Below are 17,764 nucleotides of genomic sequence, written 5' to 3'. Positions count from 1 at the left end.
ATATTCAGTTGAGAGTGGTAAGAATTACCTTGCTAGAACCTGTCATGTGTAAATGACATCCCCTATACTGTTACTTTGGTTGGTACTTCTTGAAAATATTGCTTTTTAGGAATACTAAATTAAGTTAGTACTCTGGTTTGCAAGTACCCTACAAAGGCAAATATTAGGAACATGCTAATTTAAACTTTCTGATGACAGTTTTTTTGCTTTTTGAGTTTTTTGGTCAGGAAAAGGAAGAAATAATGACAATCAGAACTGTTCCATCAGGAATAAGAAACCCATTTTAATACCAAAAACCAAATCAAATTAACCATATCAGCCCAAACTTCAAATAGCCTAGATTCAAATTAAAATTTTTTCAGTTGTATATACTAATAACATTATGGAAAGCCAGGGAGAAGCTTATTTTTATTACTTTGCACTGAAAGTTTTAGAATATTTAAAAGCACCAATTTTCATTTTGTGATTTACATGATAAAACTCTTTGGGAAGAAATATCAGGGGGTGGGTGGGTTCAGTAATATTTATTTCCAGTGCTCATCAACTAACAAATCATCCTTGTTGGAACAAATATGGTATGTGTACTTCTGTGAGAATATGTCAAGAAATAAACTGACACTCATAAATAGAAAGCAAAAACAAAACAAAACCAGCAGTTAAGCAAAAATAATATGGTAAAAATCCCATGCAAATATATCACAGAGCATTAAAAGTAGTGATTTAAAAAAACCTAATGAACAAAAATATATACTAAAAGTCAAGCCAATAGACCCCACTAACAGGTAATATATAGACATATTGTGGTTATTATTTAAAGATAGCAAGACTATAGTACTGGTTTATGCTTATAACTAGCAGAAACAAAGTATGTGATAAGAGTTATTTGAGCCATAAAAATAATCAGCTAATTTTTAAAAGAAAGTTGATGGAAAATTCTAACAACCAACAAATTATATATACAAATAAAACATCTTTAAACAATTACTTTTAATTTCACATTAAAACACCCAAAATTTTGCTATAATATAGGGAGTAAAATTACTAGAATAAAAAAAAAATTCCCTTCAAAAGGTACTTAAGCAGCAGTTTCAAAGCTCCAAGGGCTAATTCACATTCTAAAGCTTGTGTAAGTGCTGACTGTAATATAGCAAGTCAGGGTTGAAATATGGATCCATTATGTCTCTTTACTCCAGAGTAACTGATAACTAAGTTGGTTTGTCACAAAGATGGAGGGGTGTCTCATGGTGATCCTACACATTTTAAGCACTGTTCATTTCCAATCTGTAGCTCTGCTTTTTTTTTTTTTTTTTTTTTTTTGCTATATAGTACCATAGGCTGCATAATGAAACCAAGTGTGAGTTAGAACTTGGGGTGAAAGTCATTCTTTCTCCTTATTACTATAGAGGAAAATTTCTGATTACTTTTGCTTTACTATTTTGAGTTAGAGAAATAATATTGACGGGAAGTCCCCACTTTTCTCCTGTGTGTTTGACTTCATTTGTTTTTGTTTTCTTATTTAAAAGAAAAAATTTCGGCTATAATTTGTTTCATTTAAAAGAAGTAATTTTACTAATACTGAAATTTTAGTTAAAACAGTAAGGTTTTAATTTTTTTAAATTATTTTTCTATTAATGAATTCCAAATTTCAGCCTACCATTTGATCAGTCTTGGTAGATGTAGTAGTGTGGTTTATTGCCTGGTCTGTGCTTCATCTGTGAAAGTCAAGATTGATGAGATTTAATTTTACTTAATAATGAAGATAAGTATTTGGCTTTTTAACTGTATTAGAATTCAGAAGAATATAATCTACATTCATAGACCACTTATTTTAAAGCAACTCTAATCCATAATAAACTGCTGAATAATAAATTCCTTTTTCTTGGAAAAAAAAACAGAAAAACTAAGGCTGTAATTTGTATACTTAATCTAATTAAATTATAGGGACTAAATTTATTTTTATCTATTCATATTTCTTGGGACCTCCATAAAGCATTTTCCTCCCTGAGGCATGACATACATTAGAAAAAGAATTAAATACCCCTTTCAGTTTTCTGTTACACAATACTGGTTCTGATTATATCAATATATTTAGTATCACTATACCATGAGTGTCATTTCATGAGTTTTGTTTTAGTTAAGAGAAAAAACCAATAGGGCAGCCCGGGTGGCTCAGCGGTTTAGCTCCGCCTTCAGCCCAGGGCATGATCCTGGAGACCCTAGGATCGAATCCTATGTCGGGCTCCCTGCATGGAGCCTGCTTCTCCCTCTGCCTGTGTTTCTGCCTCTCTCTCTGTCTCTCATGAATAAATAAATTAATTAAAAAAAACAATATTTTCAACAGCTTTGGTTCAAAAATTAAATTCAAATGTTCTTGATAGTACTTACATATGATGATTTAATATGACTCTCTTTGAAGCTTTTTTTAGTGAATTATTTGCATGATCAAACAACCACTTATTGATGTGAAGCAACGAGGAAAACTTTCTGAACAGGGACATGTTCAGGATTTCTTATCAGAAATGAGGAGGCTTGGCTTTTCTTCTGTGCTCCACCACTCCTCAGGGAAGCAAAAATTGATGAATACCAATGCCCATCAAGGCAATCAACCATAGAAGTATAATATGGAGAAGAAGTAGCTGCCCTTAGATAGGACATTTGGCCTCTTTTTAGAACTTGAAGCATATACAAAAAACTAATTTTATTTTCCATCTGTATTTCCATGTAGTTTCTAGTCTTACTGCACTTAAATAATTTATGCTGGGTCAGTATTTTTGAATCTGATCCAAACTCAGTGAACACTGAGTTCCACCAAATAATAAAGCTTTAATGCTCAGTTTTGGATCTTTAGACATATTTAGGAACAAAATGCCCAATTATGTTTTGTCACCACTTGTAAACCTGCTGTTAGAATAATTTCATGGTATGAACATAAAGATCATTTCTGGTGAGGCAAAAGCACCAAATATTTAGGTAAGGTAAAAGCAGCCTCATTTTAAAAAATGAAATGTAAAAAAAAAAAATAAATAAAAATAAAATAAAAATAAAAAATGAAATGTGTTGGAGATACACAAATTTCCTGACATCCATGGTGCACAATGTAGACTGAAACACCTCTACTTATTCTCTGACCATGGATCATCAGTGTTAAACATGATAAATACCATTTAAGTTATTCAATGCACTGTTAATTTCATTAACTCAATGCTATAGTCGTTAATTTATCCAAATTGCAGTATTTAAATATTTTCTAAGAAACAAACTGATATGAATATTGGACCTAAAACTTGCATAATTTGCTCTGATTAGAAGTTCTAAGAGTAATTTAATTTTGAAATGCTCATCTAAAATGGCTAATTAGCCTCCTGATCTTAATGTAGAATTCTGTTGAACAGATTAGAAACACAGACCAATTCAGTTTTTCTTTCACAGAATTCAGTTTTCTTTCACAGAAAAATCATGAGAGAAATGAATGACCTAGAACAATGATCATAAAGTATTTTGTTGTTTGTCAGGAGGGTAGGCAAATGAAAGAAACTCAGTTTGGTTTCAAAGTATACAGATATTTTAGCTCTCAATAGTCTGGAGTTGAGCGATCAGCATTTGAAATTTTATTGATATTTTCTTTCCACTTGCAGGAGGTGATAAACTCTAGAATAAGGAGAATCTCGATTTACCCCAGATTACGAAAGTTTACAAAACTGTTTTACTGGAACTTTCTGTCAGTTTGAAAAGACAGTTTATTTCCAAAGTGGCATGTAAGCCAGCAAAGGCCTCAAGTGGACACAGGGTTAGGATGGAAGAGACGATAGGAAGATCCTTACTGTGGTTTTCATTCTGATTTTAGAACTAGTTTAAAAGGCGAGGAGAATGGACATCCCATATTGACAGAGAAGCACCAAAAATACCTGCCAGAGTAGGATAGAAATGAGTTTTTGATTATTCACTTCTCATTAGTCAGGAGTTGTTCATCACACAAATAGTTCACTTTTATAAAGCAGTCATTTCAAACTGTAGACTTTATTTACAATGATAATTTTCATATCTTTATTATTTAGAAAATAATTTATATTTTCCACCATTTAAACAAAGAATAGGCCTGAGTCTCATGCCTTTTGCACAGCTTTTACCTTCAAAGAAAGTTCTCTGGGCACGTGACAGGGGACATTGGAAAACCGCAAATCAAGAGAGGCAGGGGACATGAGGAAACCACAATACATATATGTAATATCAACAGTCTGCATGTCCTACAATCCCTTTTCTTTAGTTTTACTGGGATTGTGACGGCGAGGGTTTGTTCTGGAATTCCATCAAAATGGAAGAGAGAATTGGGTATTCTGTTTTCAGAAAATGAGTATTTTCTTAAACATGAGGACATTCCTTCATTTGCCAGATGAAGACCAACATAGGTCTATCAGAGCTACTGTCTTCATCTTCTACGGAGAGCAAAACCACATCTTATATAATTGACAAAAAATACAATTTTATCACTTAGAAAAAACCTAAAGTGGTCTTTTCACCAAGGAAACAATATTCTAAAAGTTGGCCTAGATGGATAACTGAAAAGACATTCTATTAGTATGCTGGAAACAACACAGATGATACTTGTAGGATACCTGGACTTTTCCTTAACAGAAAGTAACCCCTAGCATCAAGGTCATCAATTCCAAATTTTCCTCCCATTGATTTATGGCTGTCTATACAAATATCCTTTTTCCTAAATGGGCTAGAAATTCCTTCACTTGAAAGACCTGAGTTTATCCAATGGCACCTATATATAGGCTCATATAAAAATGTAGTAAATTGCAATAAATAAGCTCCAGAGTTGGGAGTGAGCACAGTAATATTGCTGTCACCAAGGCAGGGGAGAACATCACCAGTGGGAAATATCTTTTTATGTCCCTAGGCATCCTTTGGGATGTGATGAACGTGTATGAAAGCCTCATACTTGATGTCCATTCCTTTATTGCGATGGACTTTTAGCTTTAATTATACTGGCAATTAATTTTTGAAGAAAAAATTGTTAATTTGCCTGGACTGATGAACACAATTCTGGAATGAAGAGGTTCTAAGTGCCTTGGCCACCACCACTTAAAACAAAATAAACAAAACCAGGCAGTTTGCTAAGACCTCTACTCCGGCAGCCAGGCTGGCCCCTACTTGGGGCCTTCCAGCTTTGAGGAAGCTGCCAGTGTATGGTTATAGACTCTCAACTGTTCGACTGCCATTCTACTTGCCCACACCTATATTTTCCTTGACTCAACATGTGTTTTAGATATATATGGCATTTGGAGAAAGGAAAAAGATTCATTTTGTTAAGTAATTAAATGTAAGAGGTATGTGAGGATAATATTTTCCCCTCCTCTCTTATTTGCAAGGGCAGAAGAACAGTTAAAGTCACTGGGGAAATAAATGTATTTGACCCACAGTAATTTTTGCAAACATGAGACACATAGACAACACTAAGAAAATGGAAAACAACTCAGTACATCCTGAATAATGAAGACCTAGTGTTAAGCCAAAATATATGAAATTATTCTCATTATTTAAGTCAAGTCTGCATCTATTTGAATCTTTCCATATTTTCCTACTTAATGGGAAATTTGTCTTACAATTATTTTTTATTGTATTATCTTTGCCTTGTTAGAAAAATGCTACGGGTTAACATAAAAATCATTGTTTTGGGAGGGAAGAATTTTCACTTATGAGAAACAAAGGCCTCTTTAAGATGTAAACACTCTTTTCTATGACTTTAGAAGAAATAAAAATTAGAAATCACCATTAAGGTCTAATTAGAACCTCCTATGATTGTTTCACTGATGAGCAGTTCCATACATAGTACTGAAGGAGGAATTATGACCAAAAAGTGTTGGCAAAAAATGGACACCAATCGTAGAAATTCAGTATTGTTAGGGAAGTCTTTCTCTTCGGGAGACATGGACCCAAAAGTTACCCAAAAGTGAAGAAATGTTCCTAGTGAAAAAACATTTTTTGTGGCATCCTCATTTAATAGGCAATAAAATAACTGTATCAGATCATTATTTAAATTAGAATAGGTAGATAAGTGGCTGTCCATAGCCCTCCGTGCAAATGAATCATCACTCTCTTAACTGGGCTTGGAGATACATACAATGTATAAAAATGGTGATTAAAATATAACTTTATAAAAATGTTTCCCTTTTCCCCCTTTATTTTTTAAAAAAAGAGTTTACTATCTACAGAAACAAAAAAATCTTTATATTTACATCAAGATAACTATTCATGACAAATATAATAATATGAAATAAAATATTGAAAGTGAGTATCAACTTTTTAAATAGAGGTTTGGCTCACAGCATAAACAAGTAGATAAACAAACAAATTAAAAAAAAAAAAAAAGACTTTCAATAATAGGCCCAGTCCCCTAAAATCCCTCTATAATCTTCCCTGCCAAAAGAAACATGACAATGGGCCAGACTGCAGATAGAAGCTACCCCACCCCACAGCAAGGGGACACCACAACAGGGCGCTCAATGGGACCTTTGCCACCCAAATCCAATGGTCAACAGTTGCCAAGAATCAGGCTTTCACTATGTCAACAAACACCAAATTCCCAGGTTGAAATTCTTCCCCTTCATCTCTCGCTATATATCCTTCCATAGTGGGTTTCTGTTTGTCTTTCTCGCTCTGTTTTTTTTTCTTTTTCTGCCACACATTTTGCAGCAAATTGAGACATGGGAGATCCTCGGGTCTTCGCCGGCAACTTTTTAGAATTCTAACCTAATTAAAAGATCTGACTCCAGCTCCTTCTTAGGTGTTGATGTATAAAGAATGTCATCCCCTTGAAAAGCTGATTTGATCTTAGGTGAGTGACATACATACTCACAGATAAACAGCTCCTATACATTCATTAGGCAAGTAGATTGGAAAATGCCTGTCTTCCAGGTTTAAGGCTGGCGATAGAGCTCCTCCAAGTGGTGCATTAGCAGTAGTACCAATCACGTGGCCCTCTCACCAGCCTGTGAACACCCTCCCTCTACAGAGGGACCTGTCCTGAAGCTACATGGAGGAAGGAATTTGGAATGGCTGCCTCTCAGACACTGCAGAGTGAACTGCCTTCTGCTTGTTCAGATGTTCTGAGTCATCTGCTGCAGCTATTCTATGAACTACTAAAACCATAAAAATCTCTTTACGTACACACAGACATACACACAAGCACCCTTTCACTCTTCTCTCTCTCTCTCTCTCTCTCTCTCTCTCTCTCACACACACACACACACACACACACACACACACACGATGTTGGCAGGATGTATAAAAATTCAAATAATGCTCTGGAACTTTCATCCATCAGTACTAAGAGCTAAAGCTCCTTAGTTGGTAACCTACATTCACTGCACTGTTCCCTGCTAAGCCGCCCATTTCCTTTGTGATTTGTTTTCCTTTATAACTTATATATCACAGTGACCACTATATATCTTAATATGAATGTTACTAAATTGTGGAGCCAGTAACCCTGGCTTTCAGTGTGCATGTGTGTGTGCGTGTATATGTGTGAATATGTTTTACATGTATCTACGTGCGAGCTTATATACACACACACATATATATTTCTTCCTTAAAAAAATCCTTAGAAGCTGGTGTTGCAAATGTGAAAGCTTCTCTGAGCAAGAGTTTTTAACAATGTACCTCACTGTAAAAATAAACACATAAAATGCGAAGATTCCCAAAATGCAATAGCTGTTTGCCCATCTTCTCGTATTTCTACAGTGTTGTGTCTAAGTGTTGTGCTGGCTTGAAAAGAGTCTGTGACAAGTCACTCTGTTAGGAAACACAGCTCATTGTATCCATTGTCACTGGTTTTGCTGTGGGGTCGGGATCTCCTCTCCTCTCGGCTTCCCTTTCTCCTCCTCTTCTTCCCTGATGGCCTGGATCTGTTCTGAGGAATGCTGCTGGAGGGACTGGTCCAGAGACTGATTCTCTATGCCCGCCAACCGCTGTTCTTCTTCAATGACTTTCTTCCACATCTTGTGGTTCTGCAGGAGGTGCTGAGTTATTTGGCAGTAGATTTTCCTCCTTTTGAAAGTTTTCTTTCCTGAGAAAACACCAAATCACTTATTTGTGTGCTGAGTTATTTCTTTTTACATTATTAATAGGAGCTAAGGACCAAGTAGATATACATTCCACTTGGCTTATAAACATGCTGTTTTCGAGAGTGGGGAAATTAAATGGAAGATGGCAATAACCGTTCATATACCATTGAGATGTACTGTGAACAGGATTTAATATTCAGTAATTCCCAATACAAAGTTCTGTTTGCATCTTGGTATTATTTGCAATACATTCAGATCTTCAAGATTGTTCACCTAGACTACTGGAAAAACTTCTTGTTGTGTCTTCTCCTTTACTTGGTCAACTAATTAAACTCACATAAATCTATAAGACTCATTTCTTTAAAGATGGTCTCAGTGTTACTGTTCTACTTCCCGTAGACCAAGTCATTAATTTCAAACTCCTCTCAAAGTTCTCCCACAAGCTGGCACACACACACTTTGGCAGTCTTCTTTCTTCTACAGCCTGGCTTCTGTCTCTACTTCACCATCTCTTTTCTGTATACAAACTGAACTCTGCTACTTTCAAGCTGGTACTGCCCCTCCTTCTCAAATGTTCTTCTTAGTCACTGAAAGCTCATGCCCATTTATTAAGATTCAATCAGTTGTCACTGAATTCCTCCTCTAAGAAATAACCTCTTCCCCTCCTTCTTCTAAACTTTCACTTCACTCCATATATACTTCTCAGACTATACATTGTTTTTATTTTTTTCTTTTCTCATTATCATTACCTCTTTTTCTGATAACTGTATAGCCAAAAATCATTTAGTGGAAACTCTCATCCCTTCTTTCAATTACGTAGTTCCAGAACACATTGACAAACTATTTCCCACACCCACCCCCCACCTTCTGAGAACATAGCCATGTTGCAGTGGTTGGTCAGTGGGTACATAGGTGACCCAAATCTGGTCAGTTAGTATCCTTCTCTGGGATTTCTCCCAATGACACAGAATGAGAATGAGTCAGAGAATGGCGATTGGGGATCTTTTCTCCTCTAGCTTGTTTATTTATCTGGAAGGAAGGGAACATATAGCTGGCTATAGTTCCAGTCTCATGAAGAAAACGAGACTGAAGATCAAGCTGTCAGGTAGGTGATCCAGAGGCAAGAGCAGGTGACAAGTAAGCAGATGTAAGGCAGGTGACTCAGAGACAAGAGCAGACTCAGAGACAAGGGCAGGTACAAGTAAGATACTAGACAACATTAGGTTTACCTGAACAAATCATTTTCCCTTTTGTATATGTTCACTTGATAAGAGTCTTGTAACTTGTAACAAAAACAATGTCCTCAATAATGTTCATCCTTTAGGCACTTATATTGTTCTCACATATGCTAGGCATTAGCCTCTCTACTATACTACAGTTTCTTCTAGGGAGCCTTCCAAAAACTTGTACACATCTTATACAGAGTGAAGCTCAACAAATATGCATGTTAATAAGTAAATAAATTACACTGTCTTGGTGACCAAAACATTTCATGTTTTCAACACAGAAATACTAAAGCCAGTTTTCACAGAATCACATCTCTTGGTTGGTGAAGTATAATAAAATCAATTTCAACAAAAGAAATAGAGGATATTTTAAAGAATTTAAATTGATACTATTCAATTCATTATTTGGTCTTCCACCTCCTTACCTATTCTCTAAGCACCTAATATGTACCAAACATGCCAGGTTCTGGTCATTTACTGATATACATAAGAATGGAACTTTTACTCCAGTGGGGAGAGAATAAAAAAGCAGGTGCAATCACCCTGAGTCTTATAAAATCTTTTAAAGGTGGCAGAAAGAGAGAAAAAGGACTCAGCTGAGAAGGATACAGCATGATGATGGTGGCTTGGACTAGGGCGAAGTTAACAGAAATGAAGAGAAGTAGATAAATTTGAGACACACTTGTGAAGTTTAATCAACAATTTGGCAATTGATTAGATGTAGGGAAAAAAGTTAAAAATAGAGGTACCCTACGACCCAGCAATTGCACTACTAAATATTCATCCAAAAATTACAAACATCGTAATTCAAAGGGGCATATGTACCCCAATGTTTATAGCAGCAATTTCAACACTATTCAAAATGTGGAAAATGTCCAGATGTCAATCAACAGATAAATGGATAAAGAAGGTGTAATACATATATGTACAATGGAATATCACTCGGTCATCAAAATGAATGAAATCTTTCCATTTGAAACAATGTGGATGGAACTAGAGGGTGTTACACTAAGCAAAATAAGTCAGTTAGAGAAAGACAAATATATGATTTCACTCATACGTGGAATTCAAGAAACAAACAGATGAATATAGGGGAAGGTAAGGAAAAATAAAATAAGATAAAAACAGAGGGAGGCAAACTGTAAGAGATGCTGAACTCTAGGAAACAAAACCGCCAGGGTTGCTGGAGGGGAGATAGGTGGGGGGATGGGGTAGCTGGGTGACAGGCATGAAGGAGGGCACATGATGTAATGAGCACTGGGTGTTACACACAAGTGATGAATCACTAAATTCTACCTCTGAAACTAATTTTTTTTAAAAAAGGAAAAAAAAAAAACTCACCCAACAACCCTAAGCTCTATAGCTGTATGGCCAGAGCCACTGAGTAGCTGATATTAAGACGTACTGAGATGGAAACCTTAGGTGAGGAGATTTGAGAGGGATGCTGAACATGAAATATCTGGGAGACCTTCAAGTGCAGGGGTAAAGTAGGCAGCTGATATTGAGCTTAGAAGAGGGTCTATTTGCAGCCAGATAATAACTCTTAGGATGTTTACTTGAGTGGCCATTATTAGACTCAGGCTAATAATTTAAAATGTAGGCTAACATCACTTAAACTTCCCTATGGAATGACACTTGTTGCTCCTTTTCTGTGTATATTCACAAAGCTCCAGATTTTAGTAAGTATTCAGTAAGAGTTAACTAGACAAATCACGTTCTCTCTAGTTTCTAGTGCCATGGTTCCAAGTTAAGTGATAAAGTGTTGATATGTCATAAAAATGACAATGATGTGAAAAAGTGGTCCACAGGATATTCTGATCTAATTGAGACTACGTTAAAGAGTTAATAATACGAGTTACCAGGATAGTCAGCAGGGATATCTGGGTCTACTTAATGAAGTAGCAATGATTAACAATGTATAATGTGGGTGGAAAAAAAGAAGAAAAAAGGGTAATAACAGGAAAAAAAATCCATTTGCTACGAGATGTGCCAAAGGAACTAGATCTCTTGGAGACCATCGACCAAAGTTTTTATGGAAGTACCAGTGATTTCTTCAACAATTTTATTATATTATACCACAAAAATTTCTTACATTTTGCAGGATAAGATCAATTTTAAAACAAGATTCAAAAAAAGAACATTAAATTAAATTATCATGAATTACTTTTAAGCCACACAGACACATAACAAAATTATGAAGTTGAAAAAATGCCAGGGGGAATGGATACAGGCAGAGTTATAAGCAAAAACTTAAAAAGCAATTTACTGTATTCATTATTTTATTTATGAGATAAATCCATCAATCAAACTTATGTTAACCACCTATTAATTGACAAGCAATATTCTGGATGGTATGGACACAAAGACCAATTAGTCCAAGAGCTTGCCATAAAGGAGCTTATAGTTTCTTGGGGAGAGAGCAAAGAAGACAAAAAATGAAAAACACATGCTGTGTTTTAGGAGAGACGTACACATGTGATCAAGATGATCTTAATGTTTCCCATAAATTGACTAAACTTTACTGGTTTCTTTCAGATTATAGGTCTCTGACTTCCCTTTTCTTATAGCATTTACTTTATAAAAGTTGAAAGTACAAATACCTTCTCTGCTTCTTTGTAATATAGATAAATCTTCTCCCAGCTTCTGGCCAGTTTCACAACCCAGGAACATCTTTCTAAAGTGCCTGGGTGTGATTCTTTTGAAACGAAATCATAGAAAAACAGGGTCCCTAACTTCCCGTTTTTATGGGAGGATAAGTGCCCAACTTCAATAGGTATCAATTAGCAAACACAGGTGGCTCAATCACATAGACCAACTTCCCTCCAAGGTCTTCCAGTACTTTTTTACTAGCTCATGCTAGTACTTAAAAATTCTCCTGCCTTATGGGAAGCCTGGGTGACTCAGCAGATGAGTGTCTGTCTTTGGTTCTGGGCATGATCCCAGGGTTCTGGGATCGAGTCCCGCCTTGGGCTCCCTGTGAGTAGCCTGCTTCTCCCTCTGCCTATGTCTCTGCCTCTTTATCTGTCTCTTATGAATAAATAAATAAAATCTTTTTAAAAAAATTCTCCTGCCTTAGTTTCAATGTAGTTTAATCTCTCTCCGTTATTGCAATAATCTTGAATAAAGTCTTCCTTGATGTTCTTAATAAGTGTACAGTGCAATTTCTCTCTGACACATCAAACCATGGCAACACCTAGGACTCAATCTGCAAGGGAATAGGTAAAATTTTTTTCAAAGAACAGGACACCTGAGGTGTGATGTAAATTTCAAGAATTAAATACGCTGGGTGAAGAAGGTATGGGCAGCATTCTAGGCAGAATGAGGGGCATGCATACAAGCAGGTTATAGGGCTCTGGAGCATGACATCAATTTCATTTGAAAGTTTCTTAATAAGGGTACACACACACAGACACACAAACGCATACACTAAATTTAAAGAAATCTGAATTATTTCTATAAAAATGAGTAAAAGATAATACTACTACATTAGAGAGAGGGAAGGAGCGGCAGGAGAGAGATATTTGGGGCTCAATTTCATGACTCTAATAAGATCACGACCCAAAATCAAGAGTCAGATGCTCAACCAACTGAGCCACCCAGGCACCCCTACAGTAAATTTTTAAAAGCACATTTATAAAATTACTCTTCTACCAAAGCCACCTACTTGTCTATTTCCACTTTGTTTTTATTGTAGTTAAGTACAAATCAGCTTCTGTTGAGAAATTGTTAAATGTTAATATACTCATTAACCTATTCCTTTGAATCAAGAGTTACAGATGAGCATTGGCTGAAGGACAGATTTGAATGACAGTGACAGAAGAAACCTACTGCTCAAGGTGATTACTCCATCTGAAAGTTATACACATTCATGGCAGTGTATTCATAAGGAAGAGGTAACAAAAGCTCAATTTTTCTCCTGGTCCTTTCAGGGCAGCCCCCATGAGAACAGCTGTTCTCTTATTAATGCTGTTAAACGTTAGCAATAAACCTCTCTGGAATTAAACTGAATAAGGTGACGTAGAAGAAAGTTTGTACCAAATAAATGTGCGTAGATTAGAGTCTGCAGGTGGTCTAAAACATGCCTGTATGGGGAGCCAAATTGTTTAGCTCTGAAACCTTTTGAAATGAGAACAAAGAGCCTTTCATTGCTCAAATTCTAAATGCAGCTTAGTACTTCATTAGAAACCTCTTAGTTCGCTGTAGGAATCTTTCGGATTTAATTATGAGGTTGGGAAAAAGCCTTCTTTCCCTAGGATACCATATTGAAACATTTAATTCTGTGTTTCCTGGGAGATCTCCAAGTTTTGCAAATTGGTGAAATTATCAGTGCATATTTAATCTAATTTTTTTTTCCTGAAATCTAAGTTTCAGGCAAAATCAAGTTAACCATCTCAGTCAATATGATTATGAAATTAAAATTACTAGGATTCTACAGCAGTGGAGTTTGGAGAGCTGGGTTTGGAGAGCAACACATCATAATCTGGAAGTCAGTATGGCGAATGAACCTTACAGAACGGAAAAGTAATTGAATATCTGGTTGTGGCGTTTGCTACTAAATCCAACGTTGACAAGTTGAGCCTGTTAAATCTCCTGGCCCGTGTTCTTCAATTCTTGATGCCTGTATTATATGTGTGTTTTTTCACTGTGCTTGAGTTCAAATAGCAATCAGTGAGGGCCCATGGGAACAAAGCTTTTCCAAGAGGCTAAGCCGACAACACTTTCTAATGTCACTCAGTGGAAAAACAAAACAAAACAAAACAAAAAACTGTCCTGTCCTTAGACAGCAAACTACTAGCTCTTTGAAATGAAATGAAATGAAATAAAGAAAACCAATGAATGTTTATTAAGTGAACAAGTGAAAAAACAAGCCATGAATCCCAGTCTTGGTTCCAGCCTCTGAATCTCAAGATTAGCCCCAAACTGCTAATGGAAACCTTTTTATAAGCACCAGAGAAACAAAATATAATTACTTCAATAATAGAATATTGAATGGAAATAATTTTTTGCCTTTCCCCTCATTCTATACCAAAGTTAATACATAGGATAGAACTTAGGCAAAAATTTGACCTAAAACTAAATTTGCAAAACCCTCATTAGTTTATACTTGATAAAGTTCTCCCTATCTCTGTTTTGTAAGCTTACAATAGAGTATTTATATGAGGGTAAAATGGGTCAATACCCATGTTAAACTATATTTACTGGATGGTCGAGATGAACTGAGTCATGAATTTTCCTGACTGTGCTGAATAAAAAATAGGAACAAATAATCAGAATGTGTTTCTTTGGTAATATTTTGGGTAAGCACTTCAAAAAATATTACAACTGTACTTTCTTTATGAAGGTAGATGTAAACTGCATACTATGTGTTCATGAATACAAAAACAGGATTTATGCAATGTCACTATAAGGGTTATGGATTTTACTAATTTCACTGTTTGACCCTCCTCCCTGTGACTGGAGATATAACAGAGAATATTTCAAAACATGAAGAAAAATAATCTTGTTTTATAGTCAGGTAAATTAAAATGGATTAGGTTGGCTACATGATGTGCTCCAAATCAATGACCATATGGAAACAGTTTTCATTGTCACTAATACCACTACTCTGTCTGGTTCAGAGCCACAGTCCTTTCTCACTTGGGTAATTTCAACAGCTTCTTAATTTATTACCCTTGCTCCCACCCCAAACTCAATACAGTAGATGAAGCAATCCATTTAAAATGTAAGCTGACTCAGCTAACTTTTCTGCCCAAAATCAGATGGCTTCTCGCAAGCCAAACTCCACACACTGCAGAGCCCCACCTCCAAACCCTGTATCATTGGGCTCCCCACACCTCTCTCCTGCTGCTTCTTCATCCCCTTTTCTCTAACTCAGCCACCTTAGCCCCCCCAATGCTTCTTGAATACCCAGCCAACGCCCACCTCAGGACCTTTACATGGTTTGTTTTTCTCTCTCTTTGGCATGCTTTTTCCACCTGTACTTGCATGGATCACTCCCCCATTTTCAGTCTGTTCTTCTTTAAATCTTTTTTATTTAAATCATTTATGGCTACCTGATCTAAAATCTTAATCTTTCTCTGCAATATTTCCTATCCTTCTTCCTTTTTTTTTTTTTTTTTTTAACTTTAGCATTTATCAGTACCTCACATTTATCAGTAAGTTAGAGACTTACTGATTTGCCTTGCTTAGGGTCCACTGACTCCCCTGGAAAAAAAGCCTAAAAGGGCAGGATATATTTATATTTTGTCTGATTTGTTCATGGCTCTATCTTCAGTACCTGGAAGGATGCCTGGCACAAAGTAGGTGCCTAATAAATGTCTGTTACTTAGATGAATAATAACTACCTCTTACTCCTTCACAAGGCCTCTCTCAAACTAAGCCAACAAAAGTCTATGGTTGCTATATGGTATCTCCAATTCCTTTCATCTCTAAATCATTAAGAAACTCTGAAGAATGGGCTTCAATTATTTAATTTTTTTTTTACTTCATAATTGAGGCTGTATCTTTGTTGAACATGGTATTATAATGGATTCCACAGTCTATAATTTCTTTTATTATGATATTAGGGAAGGTCAGTTATTCACAATCAGATGCAGATTATATGTGGACACAAACTATGTAATTTAGGAGAAGCATAAAATTCATCTGAACTTATGTTTAAAAAATCCTAGGAAAAACACACTAGAAAGAGATTTTATAAAACTTACTTGGAGATTCATTATTTTCACAGGTTTCCTCTTCATTTGGTGCTTCCTCTTCCTCTTCTTCTTCTGGGTCATCAGTATCTCCTGACTCATCACTATCTTCCACCCATTTCCCTGGCATTAGCCCTGCTGAATCATAGGAATTGCACAGAGGACCCACAATGTGAGAGATGAAGGATTCCTGAAGATTGGCCAACTGAGGGGCAGAGCGGTCCATGAAGGGGCTTATTGGTAACCCAAGGCTGGCCTCTTCATCACCCTAGAAATAGGAATTTAGCATGAACAGTCAACCAGAAAAATAAAGGACATGAAAAGTTTAAAATACTAGTAAAGTCAACATTCACTTGGCACATAAAATTTGCAATTATGTAAGAACCCAGACATTCATGTGTGAACTCCTTCTTTTACTTGACTGCTAAAAGATTCTAACTAAATTACTAAGATCCCAGTAAAAATGCTTTGTTGTCTTTTATCACTTTTGTGATCTTGAGGTTTTGGCTTTTGATTAAGGGGCAATAGAAGAAATGGTCTAATGTGTTGGGAGATGGTATTTCTTATCATATGTCACTCCTTGTTCTATTAGAGTATAAATGCACTTCAAAATGCAATGCTGGGAATAATTATGAAACAAATATATAATCTGTCAGTCATGTTTTCTTTCTTTTGCCTTGGCTGTAAGTAAAGCTTAGAATAATTTATTGCTCAATTAAATGTGCTACCTAATCCTAGCTTTTGGTTGAATTATATGTTCTGTGATTATATGGTTTCTGATACTTCTATTTGTCAATATGTTTAATAATACTACTGATACTACTGTGCAAGTGTTTTTATTTTGAGCTACATCAAATCTCTCCAAAAAAAAAAAAAAAAACAGACTGTATGTAAACCAGCAGTCACCTAGCAAAATTAATAAAGGAAATATACTGAAATACCAACAATGATTATGCCCATGTAGTAGAATAATTATTATAAATGGGTTATCTTTTTATTTTTTTGTATTTTTGTATTTTTTTTTTAATTTATTTATTTATTTATTTATTTATTTATGATAGTCACAGAGAGAGAGAGAGGCGCAGAGACACAGGCAGAGGGAGAAGCAGGCTCCATGCACCGGGAGCCCGATGTGGGATTCGATCCCGGGTCTCCAGGATCACGCCCTGGGCCAAAGGCAGGCGCCAAACCTCTGCGCCACCCAGGGATCCCTGTATTTTTGTATTTTACTTTGTAATTTATTTTTTTAAAGATTTTTATTTAGTTGAGAGACAGACAATGAGCAAGGTAAAGGGAAGAAGTGGCCTCATCCTTGAGCAGGAAGCCCCATGCAAGGCTGGATCCCAGGACCCTGGGATCATGACCTGAGCCAAGAACAGATGTTTAACCAACTGAGCCACCCAGGCACTCCTATTTTTTTGTATTTCAATATTTGAGAATTAATTATGAATTAATCTCATTTCTAGAAAAGGCAATACAGTATTTTCTAGAAAGTACAAACATTTTGTTCTATGTATGAGTCCTGTCTATAAAACTCACAAAACAGCTTTCTAATCCTTCTTCAAATATGTCCAGTGACAAGCAATTTATTACTTAAAAAAGTGCCTCATCTTATTTCTGGATGCCTTTATAATACAAGTTTCTTCCTCATATTGTCTTGAAATCTATCTCCCTATAACTTCTATATTGTGGTTATATTCACAACGTTTTTAGAGAAGCAGAAAGAAATCTAATGTTTCTTATAAATTAGATCCTGTGTTAAGTGAAACTTTAT

General features: G+C 35.8%; 1 protein-coding gene across 2 annotated transcripts in view; it reads right to left on the bottom strand.

Annotated features, from left to right (window-relative positions):
- Positions 1-263: 263 nt before the first annotated feature.
- The window catches only part of PDE3A (phosphodiesterase 3A), a 316,383-nt gene continuing 298,882 nt past the window's right edge, over positions 264-17,764 (bottom strand). For both annotated transcript variants that reach the window (XM_038576971.1, XM_038576972.1), the window contains exons 15-16: positions 16,003-16,258; positions 264-8,071 (exon numbers count right to left, since the gene is read on the bottom strand). In XM_038576971.1, the coding sequence (XP_038432899.1) occupies positions 7,830-8,071; positions 16,003-16,258 (498 nt within the window). In that variant the 3' untranslated portion in view covers positions 264-7,829. The remainder of the gene's footprint in view (positions 8,072-16,002; positions 16,259-17,764) is intronic.

Source organism: Canis lupus, chromosome 27 (genome assembly GCF_011100685.1).
Source record: "Canis lupus familiaris isolate Mischka breed German Shepherd chromosome 27, alternate assembly UU_Cfam_GSD_1.0, whole genome shotgun sequence".
Classification (NCBI taxonomy): domain Eukaryota; kingdom Metazoa; phylum Chordata; class Mammalia; order Carnivora; family Canidae; genus Canis; species Canis lupus.
The sequence above is the reverse complement of the archived record's forward strand: the minus strand, read 5'-3'. Positions and strand labels throughout refer to the sequence as shown.